Here is a 14002-nt window from a genome sequence, read left to right as displayed (position 1 = left end):
AGCAATATCATTTATTTTGAACTTATGACTAATCCTTGCTGAAGTACTCCAAGACATTTCAGTATGCTTTGGTTTACAAAGGTAACATCAAAAGTTCAAGATTGAGAAAATAATGAGGTAGTTAAGCATGGTCTTTGGATTTAGACAGATCTGGGCTCAAATCCAGCCTCCTCCACTTAGCATATATTAAAGTCCATGGGCAACTTACTTAAATTCTTTATCTGTAAACTAAGATAGCAGTATCTACCCCATAGAGTTGTTGGGAAGATTAAAGGAAATAATTATTTAAAGCAGCTAGAAATCATGTTAATACTACATATTTTGAGGAGAATCAAGATGCCGGAGGAATGAGTGGCAATTACACTGACCTCCTCCCAGGAACAACCTGGAATTACAACTAAATTGTGGAGAATCACCTGGAACAAAGAAACTGAACAATAGTGAGAGAGGAGCCTTATAACCTCAGACAGACAAAAGAATCAGCTTTAGCACAACCTAACTGGTAAGGAGTGCGGTAGAGACTCAAGAAGACAGGTGGGGCGTCTACTGGTGGCTGCACCAGAAGGATATTGAAATGGCCAGTTGGATCCCCCTGAGAAGAGTGGGATCTAAACCATAAGCAGGGATCTCCAGCTTATGGCACCAGAGTCCAAAAAGTACACAGAAAACAGACAGCTATGAGAAGCGGCAGGATTCCTCTCTGTCAGCAATAGGAGGCTGGAGATGCAAAGAGCCATTTAAAGGGCCAATGCATAAATTTTTATTGCAGCCACTTACCCTGGGCTTCAGCAGAGTTGGGGGCAGAATCAGCTGGAGATGCCTGAGGAGAGACTGGGGAAGGAGGCTTTGGGGAGAGAACTGAGAGAGTAGCCGATGGAATGCTGGTGCTAACTCCTCCCCCATATGACAGCAGCCATCTGGCTCAGGCAGACCACTCCCCTGAGTGGCAACAGTGTGAGAGGACACAATGACCCCACCCCCAGCAGGGACTCTGCCCTGCCCTGGGTTGTCTCTAAACTGGCCTGCTGAGTGCAGAGTGACTAGATTAACAAATGAAGGAGACAGCCACAGACAGTGGATTCTTGGAAGTCGTGAATAGACTGCCTAAGATCAGACAGGGTCTATATCTGACATCATGATGTGAGTTCCAGAAAGAAAAAAAACAGTGGTTTCCTCCTAAAGAAGTTCACACCACAAAGTAAGGAAATCAAGACAGATCAATTTAATAACCAGAAGCAAAAAAATAAGAGTCTCACAAATAATGGAAAGACAAAGAAATGCCCCCCAATCGAAGGGAAAGGAGGAATCCCCACAAAGAGAACTAAATGAAATAAAGGTAAGAGAACTTATCAGATCTTGAGTTCAAAACAATGGTTCTAAGGAAGCTCAATGAGCTCAGTGAGCTCAGAGAGAATTACAAAAAACTACAGGGAAACTACAAGGAACTTACTGCAAACTATACCAGCATGAAAAAGGACATAGAAACTATCAATAAGAGACAAGAGAAAATGAAGAATACAATTTCTGAACTGAAGAACACAGTAGAAGAAATCAAAAGCAGGCTAGATGAAGCAGAGGATCAAATCAGTGAACTGGAGGATAAGGTAGAAAAAAGCTCCCAGAAAGAGCAAGAAAATGAAAAAAGACTCAAAAAGAATGAAGAGGCATTGAGAGAAATGCAGGACAACCTGAAATGCACTAATCTCAGTATACTAGGTCTACCAGAAGGAGAAAAGAAGCAAGGGGAAAAGAAGGAGGGAAACAAAAATAAAAAAAAAAAAAAAAAAAAAAAAAAAAAAAGAAAAAAAAAGGGGGAAAGGGGGGGTGCTACCCCAGCGTGTAAAAGGGGGGGGGGGAGAGGGGTTTTTTTAAAAAAAAAACCGTAAAGTACCCTTTTTTTTTTTTTGGTTAAGTGTTATTATTTGTTGAAACTAAACCTGTTTTTGTATATTTCTTGTTTATTTCTATTATTTTTAAAAAGCTTTAAATGACGTTTTGGCATTCTTTATCCATTTTTTGATTAAATGTTTGTAGAATGTTTTCCCTAAAAAACAACTATTAACCCTCTTTAGATGTGTTGTAAATACTTTCCTTTTCTATTACTTGTCTTTTATCTTTTTTTATATGTACATTACTATATAATCTTAAATGTTTAATATAGTCATATTGTCAATATTTTACTTTATAGCTTCTGGGTTTGGATATGTTACTTCAGGGTAAGAAAAATATTATTTGGTGTTTTCTCCTAAAACTCCTTAGATTTTACATATTGATTTTTAACTCACCTGAATATCTTTTGTATAATGTGTGAAATAGGGCTCTATATTTGTTTTATTTCAAGTAATAGTGGTCTATGCACCTTATTTGTTGAATAAGCCTTATTTCCCCCCTTAATTTGAAATATCAATTTAACCATATATTACATTGTTAGACAGATATATATGTTTGTTCCTAGAATGCTCATTTTATTTCACTGATCTACTTGATTATTTCTGTGCTGGTGTCATGTCAGTTTAATTGCTGAGACTTTATAATAGATTTAAAGTTTTTTATATTTTATAATGGATTTTGACATTTAAAAAATAAATGAATAAAATCAATCTGCATTTTAAAAAGAAGAGAAAAAGAAAGAAAATGAAAGAAAGAAAGAAAGAAAGAAAGAAAGAAAGAAAGAAAGAAAGAAAGAAAGAAAGAAAGAAAGAAAAGAACTCTTACCTTTTGCAACAATATGGATGGAACTGGAGAATATTAAGCTAAGTGAAATAAGCTAGCTGGTGAAAGACAAATACCATATGATCTCACCTATAAGTAGAATCTATTCAACAAAATAAACTAACGAACAAAATAAACTACAGGCAAGAAAACATGGAGCAGACTGAAAGTGACCAGAGGGGATGAGGAAGGAGGACAATGGTGGAAAGAAGGAGAAGGGACTAAACAAAGAACATGTATGAATGACCCGTGGGCATGGACAGCAGAGTGGGGACTGACTGTGGGAGAAGGGGGCGGGGTGGGATGGGTGGAGGGGGGCAAAGGGAGAAAAACTGAGACAGCTGTAATAGAATAAACATGATTTAAAAATAAAAAAAAAACACTACATATTTTACCAAAGGGTAACGACCTTAAATAATATTCGATCAACTAAAATGATAAACCAGCATGGTGCTCAGCCTTGTAAATACTACTTTTGATCAAAATGCTATCCAATACCAGTCTCTTGCCTATTTAATTGGAAGAAAGAGGAGGAAAAATAAATGTAATTTTGTTCTGTCTCCCATTCCTCAGTAGTGCATCTGTTGGTTCATAGCCAGATACTGGGGATATAATACCCATGTATTGTCTCATCACAAAATGGGGTCTAATGCTTTGGAGGGGCAAAGAAACAAAAAACACAAAGATTCTGCCCTTTTCCCTTCTCACATTTAAACTATGAGGTAGAATGTGTTGGACATTCAAGGGTCAATCCAGATACACCCGTCTCAAACAGAGAGGGTGGAAAAAAGGGAAGGAAAATCCCATATCTCAGAGCTAGACTGAGCATTGTGATCCCTCCATACCAAGTATACGACCCCACCTTGCTATCCCTAGAGGACTCACTTCATGCTTTTGCCTGACGGCCTTTGCACTCACTATTTTCTCTGCCATAAAGTTTTTCATCAAGATACGCACATAATATACTCCCTTAGCTAATTCACATTATCTTCTCAGTAGTATACTTCCTGACCACCAAGTTTAAAAATTACAACCACCTCACAATAGTCTTTGTCTTCTTTCCCTGCCTTATTTTTCTTAATAGCACTTATCACCACCTGATATGTTACATAGTGTTCTGAATTACATAGTGTTTTGAGTTTCCTCAAAAAACTAAAAATGGAAAGCTCAGAAAAGAAACCAAAGAAAAGACTGTAGCAGGCCTGAGAGTATGTGGGATAAAAAAATAAACGTACTTCCACTTGTGGAACAGGGTAAATAGATTTACCCTTCCACCAACAACAACCAAAACCCAGAAAAAAAGCAGAATATATGAAGAAATTGTTTCTAATACACTGGTCATTAAATAACAAAAGACAATGATGCCCAGAGACAGGAAACCACAGGATAAACCCCACAATTACCACAGTTTACTGTCTGGAGAGAGTGAGGAGCCCAGGAGAAGCCTAGAGGACTCTCTGAGTTGAGACAGAACTGAAAATCCATGAAGATTAAGGCAGCTCAAGTTTGCAGCCCAGAGCTGCACAGAAAGGCAATTCCAGAGGTTTACGCAGCCTCTCTGTGCATGTGTGGGAGGAAACTGCCAGAGGTCGCAGAAGAAAACAACCGAAAGGATTAGAGGGAACAGTCCCCAGCATGGACACAGGGCCAGGACAATGCCCATTCCCTCCCGAGAAATCTAATGACTCACAGGACTCTGGGTAGAACACTCAGCAGTAGGGAATTAGCCCTGGACTGAACGTTACTTTGACTCTTCTCAATAGATCTTAAAAGCAAGACCCAAAAGTATCAAACTTTTCCAAGTAACTTTAACTATATCCCAGAACAAAACTCAAGTTTAGAAGAACACAAAAATACACACTGCTCTCAATAAGGTAAGATTTACAGTGTCTGGCATCTACCCAATACACCTCACATGCAGAGAGGCTAGAAAACATGGTCCACACTGAGGAAATAAATCAATTAATGTCAACTCACACAGAACCAATACAAATGTTAGATTTAGCAGACCAGAACATCAAAAGAGTTATAATTATATTCCATATGTTCAAAAGATTACATAGACACACAGAAGGTATGTTTATTTTTAAAAAACCCAACTTGAACTTCTTAAGATGAAAATTATAAAATGTATGAGATGAAAAATACATTGGATGAGATTAATATTAGATATTATTAATCTAATATTAGATATTATTCATCAGATTAGATATTGCAGGGAAAAACACATTAGAGAATTGAAAGACACATTAACGGAAATAGAAAAGAGAATTAAAAACTGAACAGAGCAGCAACGAGCTGTAAGACAACTTTATGCAGCCTAACTATATGTAATTACAGTCCTGGGAGCGGGGTTGAGGGCCAAAAATGCTGTCTTTATAAGTATTTCAAGAAATAAGGGTCAAATTTTTCCAAATTTGATGGAAACTATAAATCCGTGGATCAAAGAGGTGTGGCAAACCCCAAGCACAAGAACTATGAATAAATATACACCAACATATGGAATAATAACATTATTGGAAACCAGGGAAAAAAGAAAATGTTAAAAACAGCCAAGGAATAGAACACATCCAGGAAAACAAAGACAAGGATAACAGATTTCTCATCAGAAGTAACACAACCAAAAAGATAGTGAAGCAACACATTAAAGTTCTGAAAACAATCAAACAAACCAAACACTGTGAACCTAGAATTATGTAACCACAAAACGATCTTTAAAAAGGAAGGCAGAATAAGGATGTTTTCAGACAAACGAAAGCTGAAGGAATTCATCACCAGCAGATCTACACTAGAAGAAGTGTCAAAGGAAGTCCTTTCGGCAGGACCGTGTGGAATTATATATTTTGAACTTTTGCATAGTGACCCTCCATCCGACAGTCAAAAGTTCAGTTTCAGCAATAACCACGGTAGTTTATAAAGTGTTTGTGCAATAATTTGTAAATACAAGGACTGAGTGATTTCATTCAGCCCAGCTTCAGGACAAGCACTGGTTCAGGCCCCAGGTGTGATGGACATAATTTTTCTGTCCAGCAGCAGTTTGCATTTTCCCCTTTAGGAAAATGAGAGGAAAATGAAAATTTTCAGACCTGATATGAGTGATGGAATGCACACTTTTCATAAACCTTAGGCAACAGAGTCAAGGATAGAAAACATGATGTATGTAAAAATTGACAATTGTGTTCGATTGTAAAGGACAAGGTTAATATCTCTGAAATATTGGAAATATATTATCAAAGATTATGTGTAAAATGAAGAGAGTAATTAGAGATTATATGTTGTTTTTCACTTTCAGAGAAAGGAACTCTTTCCCCACCCCAACCCTCAACTCCCATTTAGGCACTTAAGTTTTTGTTCGATTGGCACATTTGACTTGTGTATATATTTGCAATAACACATTGCGTAAAAAAGTGGAAAAATACTTAGGGGCCCACAGTACTTCCCTTTGGAAGATAGCAAGTTATGCCCCTTCTCTTTTAGCTTGTTACATATTCACAGGACATTAGTAATGGGAAACAGCAAGTTATTGATGATCTGGCGAGCCTGCGACCACGAACGATGGTTTATTGTCAGTTACACAACCCTAAAAATTCAAGAATTCTTTGGACATAAAATGAACAGTGCTCACAATCATTAATTGCAGCATTATATTGTTGCAACAATAACTGTTCACATATATTTCCACTGACTGTTAGAATTTCAACACAGAGAAATTTTATTTTATGAAACACAGAGAGACGATATTTGTTATGTGTATTAAATATTCACTCATTTAACAAATATTTATTAAACATAAAAAAAGTCAAGAATTCTACTGAAAAAGACTGGTGCCCCTTGTGGTACCAGAATTCAAGAACATTTAAGATTTTAATACAACTTAATTTTCTTTGATTTTCAGCATTCTCCCCTTTTTCAATTACCTCAAGTTTCTGCTGTTGTTCCTTGAAAAATGCCGCCTCCTGCCGTTTGTTGAGCCCCATACCCTTCCTTAATTCCGGAGGGACCTGGTCGAGTCTCATCAGGCGGAGTCCACCGCAGCTTGGTTTGCTCTGATAGTCGATGTCAAATTGTTTTATGACAAATGCTTCATCAATCTTCACACTTGCCTGGAAAAATATCACACTGCGTAAGTCAAGGACAAATGGTGAAGTGCTTCTTGCTTTCTCCATTAATCTAAGGGAGATATTTGACCATGGCTAGAAAAGAGGTAGTTTGGAGAAGCAGGAAATGTCCAGTCAGCATTCATTGGAGACAAGAAGTTCAGCTGACCCTTGAACAACAGGAGGGCGACTGGGGAGCTGTCATTTAGGGGTGCTGACCTCCACCCCTTGTACAATTCTCGATTTCCCAAAAACCTAACTATCCTTGGTAATTGAGGGACAGGGGTAGGAGGGTTGGTTCCAGGACCCTCATGCCACCCCCATCCCCCACCCCGGGGATGCTCAAGTCCCCTGTATAAAGTGGTGTAGATCACTGCGTGCGGTTGGCCCTCCACGTCGGGATTCCCAACCACAGATTGAAACCAGTATGGGAATTTCTTTTTAAAAACCTTCATATAGATGGGGCAGCACAGTTCACCTTTGAATAAGGTCAACTGTATTTGGGGTCTGGAGGCCTTTGTCAGTGTCTTACAGGATAATATAGGACCTGCATGAGGCAGTGAGTCCCCAAGGGAATGCATGATGGGGCTGGGGAAAATTCAGGCTGTTTTTCCAAAAGCAAACTTCTCCAACCCTTTGTTGCAGTGACATCCCTACAGGCATTTTCCAGCCGTGTCTAGAAATGCGTTTCTTCTGCTTGCAGACTTTATAAGGGAAGTTGCTCCGTTCAGGGCCCGTGCTGAAGAAGGTGGTCTTAGTCAACAATATTTTGTGCCACCCCCTCTCCTCCCTTCCCCCAGCCACGGCCAGTGGGAGTGGAGAGTGGAGCTGCACAGTAAGGACAGCTGATTTGTAGGCTGACCCTTGACCTATGCTGTGGCTAAAAAATACTCTGGACTAGGAGGGTGGCAGGATTTATCACTCCAAAATATGCCTCTGGCATAAGAATCATTTTGAGTTGATGATTTTGAGAAACAGCAGAGAAAACAGGAAAAGCTCTGGAAACTGTGTGGTAGTTACCCTTTAGGAAGGGAATCACCTTCAGGGTGTCTCACTTTCTGCTAAGGGTATACCAGGGAGAGGAGGAAGACTCTAAATCATAAGAAATGCTTATCAATGGAGAAGGCACCTGCTTAAATCTGCATAACAAACCTTATACTTGTTTACCTATTTTTCCTGGTCACCTCCTTATAACTGGCTTCCCATACGCTTATTTCTTTTTGTCTTCGGCTGAAGATGGTACTTAAGCCTGAATTCTAAGCCACCTGGGAGAGCTACTCATTTTCCCTGGGTATTTCCCATGTATATATGATGTATGCATGTTAACAGACTTGCGCTTATTTTTCTCTTGTAAATCTGAATTTTGGTATAGGAGCCATAGAGAGGGTTTAGAATAGTAGAAGGAAAATTACATTTTCCTCCTCTACAGACTCAACACAATTCCACTTTGGGAAATATAAACTGAGGACACAGAGAGAAGGAAGCCATTAGCAACCGAAGCTGATGTTGGAATGATATTTATAGAGAGGAGTCATGAAATAGAGTCAGGGACATAAAAGGAGGAGTAGAGTCAAAACTAGGCTAAAATAATAACAAAGCGGAAATAGCACAAGCAGAATCAATGAGATAAAAAATTAACAGCATGGAAGGAAAGTATGAGCTAATGCTCTGGAGAAAATATTGCAGGGTGATATGATAGAGACCTAGGTAGCGTAGCTGAGGTAAAGATGACATCTTGGTTATAAAGGACTGAAAATAAGGCTTGTCACCGGAGCAGCTAAATTACAACCTACAGTTCCTAAATTTCCTGCCTAGACATATTAACCTCCGGCGGTAGGGAAGGGAGAAGCGGAAGGGAGGGGGTTCAGGTCACCCAGTCCCCCCAGATCGCAGACAGGCTGTGGTTCAGACAACAAGGAGGGTAGGCATCATCTGCCTCCGCCAGCAGCCCCACTCCAGTCACCACATAGGAAGCCTCCTTCTCCTAGGCAGTCTGCTGCAGGTGGGCTGGACCTGCTGACCTCCTGACTTCCGGATTAGACAGGAGACCTCATTTGGCCAATGAGCATATTTCATTGCCCCACTCACTGTGAATAATTCAGGCACAAGGCATGTGACCCAAGGAGACTGAGCCCTGGACTTTTTCCTGTTGGAAAGGGGTTGCTCTTTCCCCACTCAGATCACTACTTAAGTGGCTACTTTTCATCTCTTGGGGAAACACTGCTGGAAAATAGTCAGCTAGAGGAAAGCATCCAAGAGATAGGGAGGGTACCTAACTACATGTTAGCACCTTGATCCAATTGTGCCTGCAGCTACTAAAACCTCTGGATGGCTGCCTTTTCTTCCTTAATCCAGTCAGAATATGTCATTCACTTGACAATGAATGATCTTAAATAATACTCTGACCAGAACAGACTCATGCACTCAAAAAATGAGGAAGGGAGCTCGCAAATCCTGTAAGTTCTCACATCCAGGGAAAGCATCGGAAATCTCAACATCTATAGGGACCTGAGAACAGGAATATGTAACCAAATAGATTCTTGGAAGTAGAGCAAGGAAAAAGGTCTTGATAATTGAGTCAAAACTCTCTTTATGTCAGAAAAACTTTTGGTAAAGGTTGTAGTCAAGCACAGCTGCTCAATAAATTTAACTAAGAAAAATGAGCTCAAGGAGTGAAGGAAAAAGGGTAAAGATCCTGACATTGAAATTGAAAATAAAAATATGAAACAACAGGGCCAGGGAATGGGAAGATGTTGGCCAAAGGGTACTAACTCCATTTATAAGATGAATAAATTCTGGGGATATAACGTACAGCATAGTGACTATAGTTAACAATACTGTATTATAGACTTGAAAGTTGCTAAGAGAGTAGATCTTAAATGTTTTCACCACACAAACACAGAGATAGTTATGTGAAGTGATGAATGCAGTAACTAACGCTATTGTAATAATCACTTTGCAATATATACGTGTATCAAATCGTCATATTGTACATCTTAACCGACACAATGTTGTATGTCAACTATATCTCAGTAAATCTGGGGAAAAAAAAGACAGCCACTTAAAAAATTATGAGAAAACAATAACAAAGTGAGATATAAACAATAAACACTCAAATTTGCTGCAAACTTAAAAACGTTCCAGAAAATTCATCTACGAGAAACATTTCTATTATAAATGGCGGGAGAGTCAGGAAGATTGCTTTATGACTTTGATTATTTGACTTAGATTATATACAAACACTGCTGTTTTTTAATAAAAGCAACTTTGAGCTTGACTCTACAAAGCTGTATTACTACTAACTTACAGTATCACTAGCCCATTTGCAGAAGTCACGGACTGCTTTGCGTGCATTTTCGTAGAGAAGCGGGCCATCTTCACAGAGCGAGTCCCTTTCACTTGACTTCTGCATTTCATAAAGCAATGAGCCTGGACGCGATGGAGGAGTGCTCTTGGGACTAAATAAAATGGGATCATGAGACCACTGCAATATGAACCACCATAAATCCAAGAGAAATTCAAACAGTATCTTGGGGGAAAGGAGATCATAAAACAAGTATTTCCAGCAGTCTCTCACAAGCTCACACTTATTGTTTTAATTTTTCAAAGATTCAATTCTTATTATCAATATTATAAAGATGCAAATATCATGACTAGGGATAACAATGAAAACTTACATAACATCCTCCAATTATAAGGTGATTTTTAAGATTATGAGTACCAGTTATTAAGACATGTGGACATGTGCCAGGTAAAAGCACAAATTACTTTGCTTGGAGGGTGCCAAAGTCTCAGACAACCTTGACAAGCAGGAGACATCTTTGACCTCTCTGTCCAGACCATTCATAAGTCTGATAGATTCTGCTTTCCTCTCTGGACTGCTGCCAAGACTCCTCGCTGGTGTCCCTGAATCTTCTCTTAGCACCCTCAACTCCCAATCCATAACCATTCTCTAAACTCCAGCCAAAATGATCATTTCAAAATATAAATTTGGTCATATCCAATGCAGCCACACTTCATCCCCAATTAAATTCTCTTCAGTGGCTTCTTTTTAAGAATTGAGATCAATTCACATACCATCATAACTAGCTAATGGTTCACCGAGGGTGAAGAATTTAACGATGCTCCCAGGGCCACGCCCACCCACACTGTTAGAATTTCCAAGGGGATCCCTTCGTAGAACACTTCTCCCTCTTCCCTACCCAGGTTCCAAGCATCTTAAAAAATAACACAAAGGTCAAAGATGAAACCAACATGTCACTTTTGTTACTGACAGCAACCACATTGGAGGAAATGGGTTTAAGTCCAAGAAGACTTGCTCATTGAAAGGCAGGAATGGGCAGACTGCCCAAGCCGGGCCCCTGCAGGATGAACCAGGGTGGGGCTTCCCTCAGGAAGGAAGAAACAGAGGAGAAGTCAGGCTTCTCTCTAACCTAAATCAGCAACTGGTTTAGGAACAGGTACGTAAGCCAAGTTGGACCCGTGGGAATTAAGCTACGGAATTTTTCTGTAGCTTAACTGCCAGAAGCCGTGGGCCGTCTTGCTTCCCGGTGAAAGGAGGGCAACGCTGAGAGGAGCGTGCTCAGTTGTTCTCTTCGGATTTACCAGGGGGTACTCAGGGACCAGAACGGTGGGGTTCCTCTCACTTTGTGTCTCACCCTAACATGTATAATTTAATAGAGTGGATTTTCTCTCATTCCACATCCACATAGGTCACTTGTGTGACCGGTAAAGCTGTCCGTAGCCCCTTCCAAACACCCTGACCACGGCCCGGGGGTCCTCCGCAAGTGGTCTGGGTGTTGTGGACGGGCTTCTATCTATTGCATCCACACTCTTCAGCCCCTACCAGTGACCCCATGGCAATTCAAAAGTTAAATGCATATCCCAAATCTATTTCTGTTAACTGTACTGTTAACTATACCATCTCATTGCATTTACATGGGGAACAAGAGTGTGGTACAAAAGCGAGTTGTTTCGATGAAAATTAAGATTAGTGCTTTGAAAAGATCTGACAAAGATGTCATTACTAGTGTGATTTATGTAAAAAAGATGACTCAGAACTCCAAGCAGCAGATCCATACTTAAAAAAAGGCTTTAAAAGATTAGCATGTGAAAGTATAGTTATGTTCTAGGCTAAAATAAGATATTTTAATGACTTCAGGGTCATCTTTCACAATTTCCTCCATTAACTTTTTTTTTTAAGTTACCCAACCAACTACTGGTTTCAATCATGTGAATAAAAGGGCTCTGCCACAAATCATGGAGCCCCTGTGGGACAATCAACGGGGTTTCCTGCAGTCTTCCTCTTCCCCAGCAGCTCTTACAGAGTCACGATGACACGCACATTTCCTCCACTACTAGATAATTCACATCCATTAATTAGAAAACAAAAACAAAGAAAAAACCCCACTATTTAGAGCAGGATTTAAGGGTCCTTTCCCTTCTCCTCAGGAACTTAGTTACTCTTGCTTTTCTAAATTTTTCTAAAGATGAGGAGCTTTGAGAAGGTAGCTCGTAAAATGTTTTTCAGGTGCCAGGAATGAACATGGGGTTTAGAATATAATGCACAGTCCCAGGTGGTCTTGGGTGGAATGGTTTTTAAAACGTTTTACACGTTCCTTTGGATTTTTCCTGATGTCCTCACAATGAGCCCATGTGTCCTCCAGTTTCCTGTCAGGATCCAGCACTTCTAGAGCCTTTAGTAAGAGCTACAAAGAGAAAAACAGTTTTGGAAGCAAGGAAGATGTGCTGAAAACTGGGGCTCCTTGATTCTACAGCAAAACAGACCATCTCGCCCCTTTGCTTTTCCTTTGCAGTCAGTCAATGCAGTCACCAGTCTCTGCGCAGATGCTGGGCTGGGTGCTGTGGGTGAACTTCCATCATCTAGACATTAAGTAGGCAGTCTCTGTACTGAGATTCCATCTCATCTCATCTTACAGTGTCATCGTGACTCTGTAAGAGCTGCTGGGGAAGATTCCATCTCATCATGATGCCTCTGGGTCTGCCCTCGTCCCCAGCTGCCCCACTGAGTGCTTCTAAAAGATTTCCGTGGTTTTAGGCTGGCCAGCATCCATCTTCCTCCTATGAGTGACAGTACCTAGATTTTTCTTTGGTGAGCCGCCTCCGCATGCACTCTTGGTCCTCAGGGTCTGGAGTGGCCTGACCCCATTCTCAGTGGGCAGGCCAGTCTTATCAGAACCTAAATCAGCAACTGGTTTAGGAACAGGTACATAAGCCAAGTTGGACCCATGGAAATTAAGCTACGGAATTTTTCTGAGATATGCAGAAATAGATGTTCTCTTCCTGGGTAGAATTTAAATCTAGAGGCTGCTGGTGGTAATCACGGCACCATTAAAAAGGTCTAGCCTCAGAAAAAAGCCACCACACCTAGTTGGGAGGTCAAATAAGGAAATAAGTTCCACGATCCCACATGCCATCTGAGGGCATGTGCAAACAATCTATTTGTCATGGACTCAGAAACTCTGACCTGCAGGAGGCAGTGCAGGAAAGCCCCAGGTGGGAAAGAATTGGTTCAAATTTCCAGTTGTCCTTTCAATAAACTTCTCTGCCACTGATCATTTATTTCTCCATCCGATCATTATACAAAACATATTTTGAGTGTCTACCATATGTCATCTATTGGTGGTACACAGTGAAAGACCCAAAGTCCCTGCCCTGTGGAGCTTTTAGTCTAGTGAGGAGCCTAGTGGTGATAAGTGCTATATTGAAAAATAGATCATAGTAAGGGATAGAGAATGAGGGTGGAAGGGAAATGTTGTTACATACAGTCTCTCAAAGTAGGAGGCATTGCAGCAAAGATCTGAAGACAGTGAAGGAGTTAAGCAGACATCTGAGGCAAGTGTCCCAGACACAGGAACAGAGCTCTGAATTGGAAATATCTTTAGTGTTCGCAGAGCAGGCAGGCGAACATGGTGGCTGCAGCAGGCGAGAGCAGAGGGGTGGGCAGTGAGGATGAAGAGGGAGCACAAGGAGGGTGGGGTGGAGAGCAGAGCGTGTAGGGCCTTTCAGGCAACAGCAAGGACTTAATTCTGAGTGAGAAGGGGCTGCTGGGGGACTTTGCAAAGCAGTTCACCTTCCTGAACAACTGTCATGGCCCCGTGTAGGAAAGAGACTGTGTGGGTGGGGCGGGGCAGCAAGCACTGCTAGGTTTCTGCCCAATACCCATTCTGCTC

At 40.6% G+C, this 14002-nt stretch overlaps 1 protein-coding gene across 1 annotated transcript in view; it reads right to left on the bottom strand.

The window, feature by feature from the left end:
- The window catches only part of FAM47E (family with sequence similarity 47 member E), a 30845-nt gene that overhangs the window by 13426 nt on the left and 3417 nt on the right, over window positions 1-14002 (bottom strand). The window contains 3 exon segments of the mRNA XM_054594453.1: window positions 6630-6905; window positions 10117-10267; window positions 12378-12517. Coding sequence (XP_054450428.1) covers window positions 6630-6905; window positions 10117-10267; window positions 12378-12517 — 567 coding nt within the window.

This window comes from Pteronotus mesoamericanus, unplaced genomic scaffold, assembly GCF_021234165.1.
Source record: "Pteronotus mesoamericanus isolate MK-2021 breed Mesoamerican mustached bat unplaced genomic scaffold, CSHL_Meso_final contig_130, whole genome shotgun sequence".
NCBI classification, from domain to species: Eukaryota; Metazoa; Chordata; class Mammalia; order Chiroptera; family Mormoopidae; genus Pteronotus; species Pteronotus mesoamericanus.
This window is presented reverse-complemented; position numbering and strand designations above follow the sequence as displayed.